The 16,375-nt window shown below is 53.1% G+C and overlaps 8 protein-coding genes across 8 annotated transcripts; 5 read left to right on the forward strand and 3 right to left on the reverse strand.

Moving 5' to 3' along the window:
• Window positions 1-176: 176 nt before the first annotated feature.
• M421DRAFT_196 (aflatoxin B1 aldehyde reductase member 2) lies at window positions 177-1,280 on the forward strand (the record flags this gene model as incomplete). Its single annotated transcript, XM_033588061.1, has 3 exons — window positions 177-234; window positions 289-765; window positions 814-1,280. 3 exons carry the CDS (start codon window positions 177-179, stop codon window positions 1,278-1,280), a joined length of 1,002 nt encoding a protein of 333 aa, XP_033454278.1.
• Window positions 1,281-2,708: 1,428 nt separating this feature from the next.
• On the forward strand, window positions 2,709-3,408 carry M421DRAFT_110927 (uncharacterized protein). Its single transcript, XM_033587198.1, has one exon. It carries the CDS (start codon window positions 2,772-2,774, stop codon window positions 3,276-3,278), a length of 507 nt encoding a protein of 168 aa, XP_033454279.1. The 5' UTR covers window positions 2,709-2,771; the 3' UTR covers window positions 3,279-3,408.
• On the reverse strand, window positions 3,294-4,845 carry M421DRAFT_415081 (NAD(P)-binding protein). The gene is made up of 2 exons (XM_033590560.1): window positions 4,444-4,845; window positions 3,294-4,381 (listed from the first exon to the last, which is right to left on the reverse strand). Exons 1-2 carry the CDS (start codon window positions 4,700-4,702, stop codon window positions 3,540-3,542), a joined length of 1,101 nt encoding a protein of 366 aa, XP_033454280.1. The 5' UTR covers window positions 4,703-4,845; the 3' UTR covers window positions 3,294-3,539.
• Window positions 4,846-4,960: 115 nt separating this feature from the next.
• M421DRAFT_415082 (glutathione S-transferase kappa 1) lies at window positions 4,961-6,270 on the forward strand. Its single transcript, XM_033590561.1, has 4 exons — window positions 4,961-5,176; window positions 5,296-5,336; window positions 5,413-5,851; window positions 6,027-6,270. The coding sequence occupies exons 1-4, from the start codon at window positions 5,022-5,024 to the stop codon at window positions 6,109-6,111; spliced, it is 720 nt and encodes a 239-aa protein (XP_033454281.1). The 5' UTR covers window positions 4,961-5,021; the 3' UTR covers window positions 6,112-6,270.
• Window positions 6,271-8,242: 1,972 nt separating this feature from the next.
• M421DRAFT_110954 (uncharacterized protein) lies at window positions 8,243-9,853 on the forward strand. Its single transcript, XM_033587199.1, has 2 exons — window positions 8,243-9,507; window positions 9,558-9,853. The coding sequence occupies exons 1-2, from the start codon at window positions 8,488-8,490 to the stop codon at window positions 9,786-9,788; spliced, it is 1,251 nt and encodes a 416-aa protein (XP_033454282.1). The 5' UTR covers window positions 8,243-8,487; the 3' UTR covers window positions 9,789-9,853.
• A 511-nt stretch (window positions 9,854-10,364) lies between these two features.
• M421DRAFT_110964 (5',5'''-P-1,P-4-tetraphosphate phosphorylase 2) lies at window positions 10,365-11,695 on the forward strand. Its single transcript, XM_033587200.1, has 3 exons — window positions 10,365-10,544; window positions 10,603-11,065; window positions 11,129-11,695. The coding sequence occupies exons 1-3, from the start codon at window positions 10,404-10,406 to the stop codon at window positions 11,584-11,586; spliced, it is 1,062 nt and encodes a 353-aa protein (XP_033454283.1). The 5' UTR covers window positions 10,365-10,403; the 3' UTR covers window positions 11,587-11,695.
• A 108-nt stretch (window positions 11,696-11,803) lies between these two features.
• Window positions 11,804-13,622, reverse strand: M421DRAFT_200 (uncharacterized protein; the record flags this gene model as incomplete). The annotated part of the gene is made up of 5 exons (XM_033588099.1): window positions 11,804-12,539; window positions 12,595-12,717; window positions 12,766-13,164; window positions 13,218-13,312; window positions 13,365-13,622. 5 exons carry the CDS (start codon window positions 13,620-13,622, stop codon window positions 11,804-11,806), a joined length of 1,611 nt encoding a protein of 536 aa, XP_033454284.1.
• A 158-nt stretch (window positions 13,623-13,780) lies between these two features.
• M421DRAFT_415085 (uncharacterized protein) lies at window positions 13,781-16,317 on the reverse strand. Its single transcript, XM_033590562.1, has one exon. The coding sequence runs from the start codon at window positions 15,817-15,819 to the stop codon at window positions 14,011-14,013; it is 1,809 nt and encodes a 602-aa protein (XP_033454285.1). The 5' UTR covers window positions 15,820-16,317; the 3' UTR covers window positions 13,781-14,010.
• Window positions 16,318-16,375: the final 58 nt, after the last annotated feature.

The raw sequence follows: 16,375 nt of genomic DNA on the forward strand, positions 1-16,375 counted from the left end.
ATGATAGTGATCTAGGGACCGCTCGGCAGACTGGAGCTGCTTCTACTCGGACATAAGCCGGGTGGTGACAGCCCCCCGTCTCCTGTCGTCATCTCTCCGGACAACTCGCAATGTCTCTTCATCGCGTCGCACAAATCCAAAGACAGCTTCACACATCTCAGAATCAACTATCCGCCATGCCTCTCATTGCAGCGAATCCGAATGACCGTGTCATCTTGGGATTGATGACCTTCGGTAACTCCAGCCATCTCCACTTACCCCGCCAAATCTCCAGCTAAGCTCCCTCAGGTCCTGATGCATCGTCTGGAGCTCGCATCACAGACCACAGTGAATTCACAAAACATCTTGACTACTTTCAATCGAAGGGCTATGACGAGATCGATACAGCTCGCATGTACGTTGGTGGCAAGCAGGAGGGATGGACGCGTGATGCCAAGTGGAAGGACCGCGGCTTCACCCTTGCCACGAAGGTGTATCCCTACAAGGCCGGAGTTCACGAGCCTGCGTCACTGAAGGAGCACTTTGGCACCTCATTGAAAGAGTTGGGCACGGATACCGTGGACATCTTTTACCTGCACGCACCAGACAGGTCCGTGCCTTTCGAAAAGACCTTGGAGGCAGTGAATGAGCTGCACAAGGAGGGAAAATTTGTCCAGCTTGGTCTCAGCAACTATGCTGCCTGGGAAGTTGCGGAGATTTGGAATATTACGAATGAGCGAGGATGGGTAAAGCCAACAATCTACCAGGCGATGTACAACGCCATTAGTAAGGTCACCATTCCAAGCTCTAAATATATGTGACTGACACTTCCAGCTCGTGCCATCGAACCTGAGCTCATTCCGCTTTGCCGCAAGTACAAGATCGATATCGTTGTCTATAATCCTCTTGCTGGTGGTCTGTTCTCTGGCAAGATCAAGTCTGCAGACATTATTCCAGATGATGGTCGCTTTGGCAAGGAGGCCGACCGTGTTGGCAGCATGTACCGAGAGCGCTACTTTAAGAAGGGCACTTTTGATGCTCTCAAGATTGTCGAGAACGCTGCGCAGAAGCACAACTTGACCCTGCTTGAGATTGCGCTGAGATGGATAATTCACCACTCAGACCTCAAGACCAGAGTGAAGGGCGGTAACGACGGTGTCATCATCGGCGTCAGCAGCTTCAGTCAGCTTCAAGGGAACCTTGCAGATCTTGAGAAGGGCCCGTTGCCCGATGATGTTGTGCAGTCGCTGGATGAAGCATGGCTGGCCGCAAAGGCCACAGCACCGACTTATTTCCGCTGAGTGCGTGTAGCTAGCCCAACGATGATGTACAGGAACTAGAGAGAAAGTCAATTCAGGGATAAACAGATTTGTTGAATGCCTCCAGGGTGCGTTGATGAAGAGTACACTTTATGCGGTGTTACAAATGTCGGCTCGAAGGGTCCTCTCAATAGCTCTGCCCGAGCTTCTTCCCACGAACAGCTCTCGTCTCTCCGCAGTGCCGCACATTTGCTCCGGGATCAACCCTGGTTTTTGAGATCCTCTAATGCGAAGGCAGAGAGATCCACACATCAGATGCTGTTCGCAACGCAAAGGGGCAGTCGTTGCTTTCCCGCTGTTGACGACCTCCCAGGACTATGATCACCACATTTTGCCGAGAGCCCCCGCTTCCAGAAACATGTTCTTCCCGACCAGCAATTCACTTGCAAGACTCCGGTAATGGTGAAATTGGTTGGGCAGTCCCTGATATGTGCTTCTCTATGTAATGAGTACTTCGTGCAGTTCACCTTGAACGACCCGTAGATATCCAGATATCCAAAAGTCGAAAGCAATACTCATTTGGAATATTGCACCGAATTTAACGATAGTTGCTCTCAAGAAAAGACGAAACGATGGGGAAAGTATTCTGGTATTTGGTCACTCTGACCTTCTCATCACTCTTCGCTGGCACTGCGGCTTTGTCGATGGAAACTCTGCCGGACGGCCGACGTGTAAGTGTTCCAAGCTGGAAGCTACCTCCACCCATTAAGGCCAACAATTGGTTTGTCGCTCGCCGCGATCGCCATCCCAAACCGAAGCCAACAAGGCCTGGCGGATCATCGAACGAACCCAATGATAAGGAAGCCTCATCGATTCGTGGAAGGATGTGTGGCCTAGATATCCGCTCATAAGAGAAATGGGAGCCAAACCACCATGAAATCATAGAATGGACTCAGATACAATACGATGACTTTCTGGCAATGGCAAAACAGACGATAAACTTCCTTGAACTTTTCGAGAGAGAGTTGGGCACTTGGGGCAGTCAACAGCGCCTTGTCATGCGACAGGATCAGCCAATGCAGCATCAGCACTTGCCTGATTCTGGTCGACGACGATGGCATCAACCATCATGATAGACAGACGGCCATTCATGTCTTCGTACGGATCGCGAATGGAGACCACGTTCATATGATGACCGGCCAGCTGTTTGGAGACGCCATGAGCAATGTTCTTCACAGCGTGGATCGGCTCATGAATGATTTCAGCAGTGCACCACCACGCATCAAGGCAGCAGTGGAAAAGAAGCTTAGAGATAAACGATTGTCAAACTCTAACGACATAGCTTCTAGTCCTACTAGATCGACAAGTATCGTGAGGATAACGGTCACGAGACTGTGGTTCGTGGTCGAACTGGCTTCTCGTATTCCGATGAGGCCACCGAGTACTACAAAATCACTCTCGAAGACGTCACCCGGTCCTCTTACTACGTACACTGGAAGAACCCTATCCGGAAGAGAGGTGAAAATATTGAGTATGATCCTACGGATGTCGACGAATGGATCAAATAAGAATTTGGAGAGAAGAACCCAGAAGGTGGCCGAATGGCAGTTGTCTTCACAATTCCCATCTGCCAAAACCCAGGGGGCGAATCAATATGTGGCGTCCTTGAAAAGAACAATCAGAACTTCTCTTGCATGTGTGGCGAATTCAGCTGGGGAGGAGGATGGCCCTATGGTCTGGAGAAGGATGAGATGGCAGCTTTTCTGGCTCGTAGCGGTTTTATGTTTTCGGATGACTGACCGGACTGGTACGAGCGCAAGAACAAGTGCGAGAATGCGACGGGAATTGACTTTAGGGGACAACTGGAAGCTCTGCGCAAAGATGGAGGTCCCGAGATTTCAGAAAACATGGCTTCATACTCCACGTGTGAGAGGCGTCGCAATTCTTCGGTACACCCAGGTTGGCTGGATAAAGACAGGGCGCAGTAAACTGATAGAGCTTGATACACAGAAAAAGGGGAAGGGAAAAATACCGGGATAAGTCTCGGTGAGGTGACGTGTTTAACTGGGGATATGGAGAAGTAATAAATGGCAAGGTGGCAGTTGTACAATGTGAGCTTCGAATTCATGAGGCAACAGTAAGTGAAGTCTAGGCTTTGTGTTGACGTTCGTATATGGCAATCGTAAAAGATCGCTCCCAATGACGGTTGAAGCACACCCTTACTGTGCAAGGTCCTCGAAAATGCTCATCAACGAACGTCAACACACAGCCCGGACCTTGCGACTGATTCTCACGCACCTGTCATAGCTTTGTAGCCCTCAGCTTCGTACTATCCACCCTCTTCCCCTCATCATCCTGTTCCGCAACCGTCAGATTTGGCAACTCCTTCGGCATGATCCTCCTAGGCCTCACTCCAGGCAGAACATTGTACTTCTCAAAGTCCTCATCCCGATACCCTCTCTTCCTCAGAAAATCCTCATCGAGCTCCAAACAACCATTAACCTCCTTAGGCTCAGCCCTCAACATTTCCAGAATCGCATCCGAGTAAATAGTCGGCTTCCGCAAATCCTTCCTATTCTCACCCTCAACATTCTGCGTCGCAGCACTCTCAATCGTAACCGCAGGCCAGATACTCGTGATCGCCATATCCATCTTGCCCTCCCTCTGCCAGTCCATCGCCAGCCCCTTGGTCAGCACGCTCATGCCGACCTTGCCCATTGCGTATGCCGTTTTGCCACGGAAGAAGCGCGAGTATATCGGTGGACTGACAACGATAATCCGGCCCTTCCACCCTTGCTTCTCGAACTGAGGCAGCGCGGCTTGTACCACAGCGTATAGACCTTCAACATTGACTTGCTGCATCAGCTGGAAGCGCTTGAAGGGCGTGTTTTGTACGCTGGACCACCATATTGCGCCGCTGTTGTAGACTATGACGTCGATGTGGCCGTAGAGCGATAGGGTGCCAGCGAAGAGTGTAGCGATAGAGAGAGGGCTGCGTGTGTCGACGGGGATTGCGGTTGCGGTGCCGCCCGCATCGTGGATTTCGCGTTCGACGGTCGAGATGGTGGAGGCAGAGGAGTTTGGGTCTGGCGGGAAGGGGGAGACGGAGGAGGCGTTCGATGTGCTCTTTGCTGCCACGACGACTGTGCAGGTGTCAGCTCCACCCATATGCTGATGTTGAGCCACTAGAGGTTATGAAGCATACCTGCGTATCCTTCCTTTGCAAGGTCAATGGCAATCTGTCGCCCAATGCCGCGTGAAGCGCCAACGATAAGAGCAACCTGCTTCTTCCCCTGCGCTCGTCTTTTGTCCGTGACCAGGGCGTGGACCACTTCCTCTGTCGGTGTCGAGCCAGGAGCTTGGAGCTCTTTACGCGCCATTGCTATGAGGTGTTTGTTGTCCCGCTCAAGGAGCATGAGGCCGAACGAGAAGTCGGTTTGGGACATTCCTGGTGGAGGCTGCATCGTGCCTGATAGCGGAGCTGGGCTCGTGGAGGTGATTAGATGTCTTCAGCCTCCAGAGGCCGATATCCGAGGTCGCATTACAACTCCTGCTGCAGGAATCGCTGTACCTGGATCTCTCGGCATGCATGCGTCGTGGAACGATGATTGTGGTGATTGATTAGTGATTGAGCCCGTTCGGGAAACAAGCTCCAGCACCGTTGAACCTCGGTCCGCGCCGATCACAGGTGGGCAACATCTGTTTATTCGGGGGTTCAACGTCAACTGAAGACCGACTAAGTAATCAATCAATCACTTCTTAATCAATCTCTCGATTGCGACAATGTTGAGCAAGATTACGTGCTATCTGGATTGCGGTATGTTCAAAATTGGACTAAGCTTAGAGCTGACCTGTGCAGTATCCCCATACTCCTACTTTGCACTACTCTATCTTGAGAAGAACAAACAAGCTCTTACAACGCACAACGTAGAGATCGAGTAAGTCCAGTGTTCCGCGAATACCGTGCATCATCAAAGCTATCACTAGACGAAACGCATCAAATAACTTTCATGACACTCTTGCCTTGCCCTCAGGCCATCCCACTGACCGGGGACAGCATAATTCCAGTATTCCTTGGCGGCATTAATGTCGGCAGTGGTATGTCTTCCCCTCCCGTGGGCGCAGTATGATCGAGACGGGGGTGTGCCTGCACAGACATGACTGATCCTCACAGGCAATAAGCCACCATGGACGCTGCCAGCTAAAGCAGCTTACAGCGGCTACGACAGTGCGCGAGCGAAGAAGTACTTCGGCGCAGAAGCTGTAAAAACGCCAGATTTCTTCCCCATCATGTCACTACTACCGCAACGTGCTCTGTGTTTCGTGAAGGAGCAATATCCAGATGCCTTCGTCTCCACCTTCCTTGACATCTTCGAGGCAATGTGGAAGAACGGTAAAGACGTCAGTAAATCTGATACGTTTGCCGAGACACTCCAGTTGAGGTTCAGCTCCGAGGAGGCCAAAGTCATTCTGTCATCCGCAATTAGTGCGCCGTTCAAGCAGCGTTTGAATGAGAACACGAAGGAAGCTCTCGACCGGGGAGCATTCGGAGCCCCATGGTTCTGGGTCCGCAATGCAAAGGGAGCCGAGGAGCCCTTCTTCGGAAGTGACAGGTACGCCACAGCCCAATCTCGTTCGTCGTTTATTGCGGGACGATCCGTGTCAGGTTTGGTGTCGGCGCCAGCGGACCGGGAAAGCGTATGAGATGACGCGAACCGAGTTCGCATGGCAGCTGTCAAACGAAGATCCAAACTTGGTGTGGGTCGGGCGCTAACGATGCAATGTCAGATTTCATTACATGTGGGAGTACCTGGGGCTACCTTGGAAGGATATGGAGCTGGTACCACACGGGCCGCCGAAAGCGAAGATCTGAGGTAGGGGAAATGTGCTTACCTTGTCAAGCTGCAAGTATGTTGCGTCCTGAGAGCGACAGCGGCTGGCGATCAGGCTCGCAGCAAGGTACAGGATCAGGCCTGGTCTTCGTACCACGTACACTAGGAAGATCTGATACAAATCTAGCGGCGCCCTGTTGTGTAATGTCTTCTCCCGCTGTCTGTCTTAGTTCCTTGCTGGGATGATCTGACATGATTCGCAGCGTGCCATCGTATTCTTAGCAGAGGACTCGCACGACCTGTATGTACAGTGCTGCAAGCTGCACGTTGGCCGTTTCGTGTCACCAGCAACGACAGGCGTCCAATACGCAGTGCATGCGCGTGTGAAACTTGGAGCTGACAGACGGGTACCAGCTTCCCCAGACTTTTACTCTTAGAAAATCTACGCGAGCTATCTTTTCATGTCAGTCTGCTGCCGGCAGTTACCGAGTGGAAGAGCTCAACAGGCTACGGTCGTGTCTCATGTTCTGTACAACGCGGCCTCCGTTTGGCCGCAGATGGCCGCATATGGGTGGCCATGCTGCCACGAGCCGCTCCAGAGATAAGGCGTGCGGTCCCCGACCGCATGTAACATCCAGAGTTTGAGTAATTGGCTAGTGGCGACGCTGGTGATCCGTCCAGTTCATTCCAAGGTTGCCATGAGCCTAATGCGAAAGTAGAAAGCGGAGAGGTACTTCCCAAGCTTGCAGATTGAACATTGTGGGGTTGATCTGAAGAGCTATACTAGAGAGGGGCGGAGCAGCAGTGCTACGGGCGAGATGTGGAAGAGCCGGGTCGCACTGACGGATATCGATTGTAGTGGCGTACAAACTCCACAAAGATCATAACGCTGGTCAACCACGGGCCATCCCGCGAGGAGCCTTTGTGCCGCGCAGCGGGAGGATCTGCTTGAGAGAGCCGCAAGCCACGCCTGCTCACTCGTCCTCGTTCGCAGCTGCAGCCTGCAGTTGCAAGCGCGCCAAGAGACACTAGTACGCAGCCTTCCCGCTCGCTTCTGCATGTCAGTCAAACAGGAACCACGAGATGACAGCTCAGCTAGTACAAGAGTGAGCAAGCTTCCTTTGGCTCGAGCTGGGGTAATGAAATATGATACGTCAACAGACACGGAGCTATTACGAGGCTTAGCAGATAGATCCGTAGGCACTAGCAAACTACACTGTAAAATCTGTGCTGCTGTCAATATTATATGGTACGCTGGCAGAGGCGGTGCTTGCTGCTCAGAACGTTGGCTGCGCTGCGCCGGAAGGAGCAGTCCTAATCGGGAGTCCGGGTTATAGTCAGTGCAGGAAACCTCCCGTGCCGGTACCAGACTTTGGCATCGATGACAGGCATTGACAGCGCGTGGGAAGATACTCGTACCCCCGAACGCGCTCAGGCCTCTGATCCCGCTGCCGCGCAAGACTACACAGGTTGTTCAGATGAGCGCAATAGTCTCTGAGGGTGGGTAGGCTGTCTTAGATTTAAACAAGGCCACATCCTCGTTGGTCGATGGCGCATCAGTCTTGTTGGGGTTTCCTTCGATAGCTTCGGCATCATTTAGACTTTCTTTCTTTTTGCCTTGTCGATTCGGTCTTGCGTTTTCAATCGTTGTGCAAGACGCTCGTCTCACAAGATACTTCGTGGACCTCTTCAAGTTTGTTTGTACCTGTTCAAGCGCTGGCTGCCTGCTCCGCCGAACTCAACTTGGTCATTCCGCGCTCTCGTGGCATTGCTGGTAGGATGTCTTCACATATACACGCCAAATTAGCGCACTGACATGCATCGACTCAGCTTCCTGTACGCCCTCGCCTTGCGCCATATAGATACCGAGACCGGTCTCAGCATCGCCCACCTTCTCCTCTTCACGTTTCCCAGGGCTGTCCGCCATAGTCGAATAGTGTGTTGTTAAGCTTGCGCTTCGAGCTCATTGGGCGGCCGTAATCTTACCGCTGCTCTGTGAAGCGGTGTCGTTCTCTTGTCGAATAGCACCATCTCCCACCTTGGACAACTGACGTACCCACGCCCTGTCTCCACCCACCCCACCCACATTCACGTCGACCTTGCACACCTGTCACCCCGCGGGTAACATTCACGCGTGGTCTTCCATCTGTTGTTACATTATTGGCTCCCGAGTGTATCGTAGCGCGCTTCCGCTGCACGTGCTGCCATGGCGCACATACAAGAGTACCACAGCCCCAGCGAGCCCTACACCTCTCCATCGCAGCCTCGACTGCAGCCTCGGTCGCAGTTCTTCTACGACATCAACAACAGATCTGTGGCTGCGTGTCCTCAGGGTTCAATGGCGCAATCCTCCCTCGTAAATATCCCAGGCACCTGCAGCTTCGCGAGTACTGACTTTGAGACAGCAAAGCCCCTTCATGCCAGACACTAATATGTCGCGGTTACAGTGGCCGATATCGCAAAACTTCATGTCCGGCAACACGGTCTCCGCGTCAAACCCGCTGTGGGCACAGCAAGTGGCCTCCGGCCACGATATGGTGTGGACCGGACAGTTTAACGAGCCGCACCTCAACGAATCCATGTTGTCAAACCACGAGATGGTGTACAGCCATAACGCTAGTCATAGCATTCTCAACAAGGCAGTGGACTTCGGCAATTCATCATTCTGGCCCTCGAGCGGCGTACCGAACATGGCGCTGAGCTCAAGCACGGACACATTGCTGTCGCCCGTCAGCCCATTCAGCGATGTGAAGCATACGTATAGCCCTGGCTCAGACTGCAGTTTAGCAACTCCTCGCCGCGGCACAGCGAGCTATAGTGTGAACGGACCGATGAAAGTATCGTCGCCAGACTTCGCACCACCCACGCCCCAGTCAGCAATTCAGCAGTACCAGGAGAGCGCTGCTACACAGCACGAGTTTGGCGTTCATATGCCGTCGACGGGAGCATATTCCATGAGCAAAACTTTCGACGACACGAAACTGTACGATTCGGGGCACTCGTACGATCAGTCGCAGAGCAGCAGTCCTGGCATGTCGCCTTGGTACCCTCCTGGCTATGTCGAACGAAAGGCAGCGATCGCTCAGGACCCTCAGCCGGCAGACACACCGTTGTTCGACCGCCGGCCTAACTCGTACCTTGCACCACTCGAGCGCAGCTCGCGACAGCGACAAGAGCAGTGGAGCAACAAGAACGCTGTCCCCGCGCAGAGCCATTTTCAGACCAGGTTTATGGCGCCTCCGTCCGACAGCGAGAAAGCGCAACGCTCAGAGGACGACAAGGTCTTGCTGGAGATGAAGCGTGACGGCTACACATACAAGGACATTCGCAAACGACTCGATCGCAAGGTAGCCGAATCCACTCTCCGTGGTCGCTACAGGTCTTTGACCAAACCCAGAAGCGCCCGTGTTCGGTCCCCGAAGTGGCAAGAAATTGATGTAAGTACACCGCAATTCGATGAGAGGCGCTCTTGCTGACTGAAGCCCAGATAACGCTGATGAAACGTTATGTACAAGACGAATTCGATAAGCTCGATGTGAGCCAGCCTTCCCTCGAGACGAAGCAGAAGCCAGACAGGATCCCTTGGGCGAAGGTCGCCGACAGGATGGCAGCGACCGGCGGATCGTACAAATTTGGCGCTGCCACGGTGAAGAGGGTGTGGCGCGAGACCTCTCAGCCTGCTTCGTTACGGTCGTCTGATCGACGCAGCCGAGCGTAGTCGAAGTCGCTAGAGGGAGATCTTGTCTGCTCTGTAAGGCTTCGACGCTCTCTTGATCGACCGTGATCCTTCGTGGAGCCGAGTGCAGACATACGCAACACGTGCGCTGAAAATTTCGAGATATCCTTACTCATATCTGGGCAGGCATTCTGGGTTCCGGAGTTTGGCGATATTCTTCGCCTCTTTCAACACTTGAGAGATGTCTGATTCTCTTTCTTGTTCTCTCTTCATCGACAACCTGTAAATTTTCTCGAGCTTGTGTCGGCGGTACTGTGTTGCTAGGTTCTTTGATCTCCTTTCTTCTTGCATACCCAGCTCTTGCACATTGCAGGATATTAGATAGGCACGGCCGCAAGGATTGGGCGGCTCTCTTCTCGCAGATCTGGGAGGCATTCTCAACGTATGCGGCTCTCTCAGATGCCAGTTTCACAATGCATTCAATATCCCGGACTCCGTGATGATAACGCTGCCGGTGTGATGAGATGAGATTGAATGGTGACGTCTCGGAAAGATGCATGAGCGGATGTGGCCCATGCTCGCTGCTTCCCCACAATCCGAGGCTGTCCTTGCGTACCTGCGTCATGTCTCTCACCCATTGCACATTCACACCTTCACATGTGCAGAAATATGTTACTCGGTCTCACAGAATCACTGCCTAGCTTAGTGGGAGCGAAGTTCACCTCAGCCAAATCGTCAAGTAGCCTGGTCTTCTCGCCCACCGAGCTCTCCATCATCCGCACATCCACCGGCATACCCGCAAGTACCTGTACCACACCACCCTCGCCCTACCTCGCTAACAACGCTCAAGTTCCAGCTTCGTTTCTGCCCCTCGCTAGCCAAGAAGCCCATACCCAAACTTGAAAAGCCTTCGCCAACACCCAAGAAGCACTTCGACCCCTTCGATAACCCGTCGCCCTCGCTCCACATCACCGACATCCCGACCGATGCGCCAACGCACCTCCTCGTACTCAACAAATTCCCCATCATAGCGAACCACTTCATCCTCGCGACTAAGACGAACAAGCAGCAAACGCACATCCTAGAGCAAGATGATCTGCAAGCGACGTACGCGTGTTTGAAGGCATGGGGTGAGGACGCGACACAAGGCAGCAAGCAGAAGCGTTTGTTCGCGTTTTTCAACTCGGGGGAACATAGTGGCGCGAGTCAACCGCATCGTCATTTGCAGTTCTTGCCTGTGGAGAATATGCGCGACCACGAAGGTGCGAACGGGTGGGGTTTGCTAATTGATTTGATACTGAAGAGCGGAAAGGTTGCGGGTGAGTTTTGCACGTGGCATGAGTGGAGCGCGTCGCGGAATAGCTTGCTGAGACAAACGACAGGCTCGATGCCATACTGGCAAGACCCAAACATTCCGTTCGCGCATTTCGGCCGCAGATTCGACGCCGAGCCCACCGGGGAGCAGCTTGTCAGCATCTACAATGAGCTGTATGGCCTAGCGAAGGATGCCGTAGATGACTTCATAGCCAAAGACCCGGGCAGGTTTGCTCTGCATCCCACCGAGGGCGGCGATTCGCCCATAAGCTACAACCTAGCGATGACAACAGAAGGTATGGTGATCCTGCCTAGACGGTCTGAAGGCACTATGCTCAAACGCCCTGACGGCAATGAGATTGGCTTTGTTGCCCTCAATGGCACCACTCTCGGGGGTACAATGCTAGTCAAGAACCAAGAAGAGCGGGATGTTTTGCGCTCGCAACAAGGCAAGCTGGATTCCATTTTGAATACCATTGGCATACCCAGGGATACCGAAGCTTCGAAGGCTCCATCTAGCTTGTAGGAACTACCCCAACAGAGTTTTGAGCACTAGATACCCCCTCGAGCATGACAGTTCAACTGCAATCCCTTCATTGATAAGTTATAACCCATATATCCTAGAATCGCAAAAGACATGCATGGAAGTGCGAAGCTTCCCACCCGTCTCCAAAGTGGCATCACACGTCCACATCACCCAACTCCCCATGTCAGCCGATGTTGATAGTCGAGTCATTAAGCAATTAAGAAGGACCAAGAACCCAGTAGTTATCAGACAGGGATTTCCTTACCCTGTGACCAAGAGCCGGGCCATCGCTCCCGAAGCTGCTGCTACAGCTGAAAACCATGGGGGACATCTCCGGCGTAGAGTCGCTGGCACCGTTGGCATGCAGGATAGGAGAGCTGGCCCCGGAGTCCAAACCTGGGCCTGAACTTTCTACATCGTCAACGCCATCGATTGTAGGGATCTCTGTTGTGGTCGAAGAGAGCGCTGTCTCTGTCGGGACCTCAGACCCGCGTTCTGACAGATTCGAAATGGCGCCGAGAGGCGTAGCTGGCATCAAAGGAGGTGTGGGATACGGGATGTTGAAGTAGTCAGGCTTAGAGACATTGTTGAGTGCATCGCCGATGTCCTTCAGGTTCAAAGTCTTCTCCGTCAGTGGCAACTGTTGTGGTGGAGAAGGCGCGTATTCGGCGAACGGCGTCGAGAGACCTGCTTCCTGAGAGATGACCTGGCCATGCACGTCGCGCTGCTCGCCCTCGGAATCGAAGATCCCGGTCCAGTTTGGCCACTGCAAGCCAAAACGACAGGCAGTATGGTTAACCCTCTTGCTCCAAGCGAGGAATGGCTCCGCGTGGGTCCTAGGAGCTCGCATGCCCGCATCGATGCACTTCTCGCCACATCCAAGGAAGTTGATCTCTGTCAGCTCGTGTTCGAATGGAAGATGGTCAATCACGAAACCATCAAGCCAGAGGTACCTGAATAACTAACGTCAATCAAGGGTGTTTGCAAAGAAGATAGGTAGAGACTCACTGTAGCTGAAGAGGTACTGGTTCTTCTGGACCAGTCGCGATCCTCGCCTTCCGAATACAATCGCCGTCGAGATACTCGCCGTAACCGAATTTCCAGTGGAGACCGCCCTTCCCATCACGACCCCTGCAGTGAATTAGCTTCTTTTTTTGAATTCGACGGTGCCCCACTTACTTGTATGGCTTCTCGAGCAACCCAGGTTGCGCAACCGTCAAGCCGCGGACATCAGCAGCCTTGTGCCACTTGCTATTACCATTGCGGGTGATAGGCATAACATCCATCTGTAGCTCGAGCGTGCGCATGCCTCCCGGCAGCTCGTTCATGTAGACGGTCTTCCAGGCGATGAGCTGCATAGAGTCCCTCAAGCGTCGCAAGCGAAGTTCCTGCAGCCTGGTCTGCTTGAGTAACGGCTTCATATCTTCCTGATTGATGTGCAGTTTGATGAGGTAGCGGCCGTCATGGGCTTCGTCGACGACGCGGACATGGTTGTGGAGGTCCAATACCAGCTTCGTCAGATTGCGCTTATTCAGATCTTCGAAGACCGACGCCATGAACGGGAGGCCACCAAGCCATCTTTGTCCCACAGTTAGTTCTGTGTTTTACTCACAAGTATGTGTGTCACCTACATTAGCTCCTTCAGCTTGACCATCGCGCGAATGAGCTCGCGGACAGCGTCGACACCTTCCTTCCACTCTTGCGCATCTGCGAGCGTCTTCTCATTCTGTTTTGTGATCAGCGAACATTGCAGTAGGTCCAAGAAGTGTTCAATTCACCTCAGCCAGTGTATCTTCTGGCCCAGCGTAGTTCCAGTCACCACTGATGTATAACTTGGTTGTGGTAAGCCTATACTTGGTGTCGTTGGTGAGGCACCTCTGTACTTTGCGCTTTAGTCGTTCGAGAGATGGTACCGCGACGCCTTTGGAGTTGCGACTGACGTCGATGTGGATATTGCGACTGCCGGCAGCACGATCAGCTGCAAGCACCTCCTCGAAGTTGAAGGGCTGCAGCTCTGACTCGATGGGCTTTAGCATGGTGGCCGGGCGTGAATACGGAGTGACGGAAACTGCCGTGTCTCGCTGGTGATGTTGACAGTGATGTGGCAGATGTCGAGTCCCAGATCCAGCGGTGGGAGGAATGATGTGGTTATGGCGAGGTGAGTTGAGGTGAGGTGAGAGCAAGCGCGTTTGCTGTTCCGCAGAGGAAGGCACGGTGAACAGAAATAGTTGCATGACCTAGAGCGATTTCCGGTTCACGCAAAGCTGGGGTTGTCTATGTGTAAATGCAAAGTGGAACATATTCTAGTGTGAAACGTTCACCTGGTCTGATGTCCGCTGGGCCATGGCACGCAGGTGCATGCGAAACAAGATGAGCAGATCGAACGAACACAACGCCGACATGCAAAATATGTCCTCTTAGTCATTACGCGTCCTCCATCTGTACCTCGCCACTCATCCCTTCACTTGCACGCTCGGCCTTCCTCACTACCTGAGTAGCACCAAGCTCAACAATAATATTGCACACTCCATCCGCCCACATCGCAAACGCCCGCTCCGTAAGCACATGATACCAAGTCTGCGCACTATCAATGACCTGCCAGCCACTAGGACCGATCGTTTTGATCGTATAATTTGCGCTTGCTGACGACTTCAGGTGTTGGTCATCCTTGTCCGGCTGCAGTGCGTTTGCTGCCGCGGCAAGCCCACGCAGACTCTCGGTGTCTCCCACGCCGTCTGACGTGACAGCGGCATGTTTGATAGAGGGATGGAGAAGCTCCACTCGACCGACCATGGCGTTGACCTGTTCGATGAAAGCGGTGTAGTTATAGAAGCTCAAGTGTGCAGGTCGAGTTGTTGAGATGCGCTTCTCGTCGATTTTGACGCTTCTCGTGGTACTGGGATTGTATATCAAGAAGACATTGATATTTGTGAGGTTTGGTTCGGAGGCGTCAGTGGGAGAAGGTGGAGGGACAGCTGTGGGTGACAAGAAGGCCGGGGGATTGGACGTTGGCGGTGCGAAGTTGACGGTAAATGTATGCGCGTTCATCGGCGGCGGCGTGGAAGGCGAGATTACTCGGGTAGCAGGGCGTTGGAGTGTGGGGTCAAGTACGGTCTGCTGGTGTTGGTGGACATCGTGCGCCGGTGTGCCGGGCACGCTCTGGGCTTCAGTGCTCGACTCTTTCTCTGTTTTTTTCCCGCCCTTCCGCGTATCGATGGCGTACAGTCTTTGACGCTCATTCGTGACCATCCTCCTCATAAGGGGCGTAACAAGACTTATAATTTTGTTGCCGTCTCGTGGCCATACTAACTTCTCACTCCCTCCTTCCTTCTCTCCCAGCGCAGCAGCAGCCTCACTGTTCTCCTTCTCGCCAGGCTTTGCTACATGCTCGCCAAAGAATTGCCCGCCCACGCTATCAGCAAGGAAGTCTCTTACGCAGTTGAAGAGGCGTAGTTTAACCATGTCAGTATCGCCTTTGCCGCGGTTACCAACACATGATTGACGATCAGGGTGTGCGGGCGAAAGCATGTATGTCTTTGCGAGAGACTGTAGGGCTATGAAGTTTTCAGGCGAGATATTCAGCGACATGAAGAGCTTAGACATGGGTGGTCGAGTGTACTTGCGCGTTGTGTTGGTCGAGGTACGGCGAAAGAGAGCGGCGGCTGAATGCACTCCTGCCGCGCGTGCGTCAACAAGGAGGTTGCGAGATGGCGAAGGGCTGTTCTTCGAAGCAGGAGAGCACATGACAGTGTCGCTTTCATGAGGTCGTAGATTGGGATCAGTTGAAGAGGTGTTGATGCAACGTCGCTTCATGGTTGATCTCTCGTTATCTTCGAAGATGGGTTCGATGGAAGCGTGTGCGTCAGTTTGAATATTGGAGGCTCTTTTCCTTTTGTTTTGGTCATTTGCGTGTGGTACGGCAGATTCGGTGGCGGGAGGATGCATGGCTACATGGTCTTGGTCTGCAGCTGTCGTCGCAGCCTCCAAAAGCTCCGCTAGGTTGCGGTTCTCTTCGACATCGTTGTGTTGGCTGACAGCTCCGGGTCGACGCGCCGCATTCTCTGAGTGTGCAGGTAAGTGCTGGTTCCCAGTAGCACGCTCCACGGCCTCCATGGTCGTGAGACCATAGTCACCATCTTGAAGCGTATCAGACTGCCCAGCCGCACTTGAGCTGTAGGTATCCGTAGACGGCTGGCTGGTACGCATCTGGTAGTATGGAGCGTTTGCCGACATTGCCGAAGTTCAGCCACCAGACACGGCGATCGCTTCAAGCAAGTAGGTGCTGCAGTGTCGATTGTGGAGACAGATCTGTCGAAGGCTAGAAGGTAAGTAGGTGGTCAACGAAACTCAGCATTCAAGGCAGGGAGATGTGGATGGACTCGATGCAAGCCGCGTTCTCGAGAACCACCACTCTTTTGAACACGCATCCCAGTAGTTGTGGTTTGGTCAGGTGTGGGCATGGCTTGGTTTGTTCGAAGCAACGGAAAGTTTGATTTGCGATGAGATGGTTTGACAGCAGATGCGAGAAGCGAGCTGCGAGATGGGGAAGGTAGAGATGCTGTTTGAGTGATGGTAATGTGACATTCAGTACAAGCGAAGTTTGCTTCGATCGAAATGGGACGGTAGTGTTGCAGCAGCAGTTTGCGCACCTGTTGTGGTGCTGGTAGCTTGCTGTATCATGCTTGTGATTATCGTGAATGGTCGACAAGCAGGAGACAGCGGCCGACCAGCGGCGGCGCGTTGGCGCGTTGGCGCGTTGAGATGGGTGGAGTAGATGGCGTTTGTGTTG

This window comes from Didymella exigua (genome assembly GCF_010094145.1).
Source record: "Didymella exigua CBS 183.55 unplaced genomic scaffold M421scaffold_1, whole genome shotgun sequence".
Lineage (NCBI taxonomy): Eukaryota > Fungi > Ascomycota > Dothideomycetes > Pleosporales > Didymellaceae > Didymella > Didymella exigua.

Bases quoted from the DNA above. Each gene is read 5' to 3' on its own strand.
- M421DRAFT_110927 (XM_033587198.1), top strand. From the start codon at position 2,772: ATGATCCTACGGATGTCGACGAATGGATCAAATAAGAATTTGGAGAGA.
- M421DRAFT_415081 (XM_033590560.1), bottom strand. From the start codon at position 4,702: ATGCAGCCTCCACCAGGAATGTCCCAAACCGACTTCTCGTTCGGCCTC. The intron at 4,382-4,443 runs GTATGCTTCATA...ACACCTGCACAG, and splicing joins TGCAAAGGAAGGATACGCAG to TCGTCGTGGCAGCAAAGAGC.
- M421DRAFT_415082 (XM_033590561.1), top strand. From the start codon at position 5,022: ATGTTGAGCAAGATTACGTGCTATCTGGATTGCGGTATGTTCAAAATT. The intron at 5,177-5,295 runs GTAAGTCCAGTG...GACCGGGGACAG, and splicing joins ACGCACAACGTAGAGATCGA to CATAATTCCAGTATTCCTTG. The intron at 5,852-6,026 runs GTACGCCACAGC...ATGCAATGTCAG, and splicing joins CCCTTCTTCGGAAGTGACAG to ATTTCATTACATGTGGGAGT.
- M421DRAFT_110954 (XM_033587199.1), top strand. From the start codon at position 8,488: ATGCCAGACACTAATATGTCGCGGTTACAGTGGCCGATATCGCAAAAC. The intron at 9,508-9,557 runs GTAAGTACACCG...ACTGAAGCCCAG, and splicing joins CGAAGTGGCAAGAAATTGAT to ATAACGCTGATGAAACGTTA.
- M421DRAFT_110964 (XM_033587200.1), top strand. From the start codon at position 10,404: ATGTGCAGAAATATGTTACTCGGTCTCACAGAATCACTGCCTAGCTTA. The intron at 10,545-10,602 runs GCAAGTACCTGT...CTCAAGTTCCAG, and splicing joins GCACATCCACCGGCATACCC to CTTCGTTTCTGCCCCTCGCT. The intron at 11,066-11,128 runs GTGAGTTTTGCA...GACAAACGACAG, and splicing joins GAAGAGCGGAAAGGTTGCGG to GCTCGATGCCATACTGGCAA.
- M421DRAFT_415085 (XM_033590562.1), bottom strand. From the start codon at position 15,819: ATGTCGGCAAACGCTCCATACTACCAGATGCGTACCAGCCAGCCGTCT.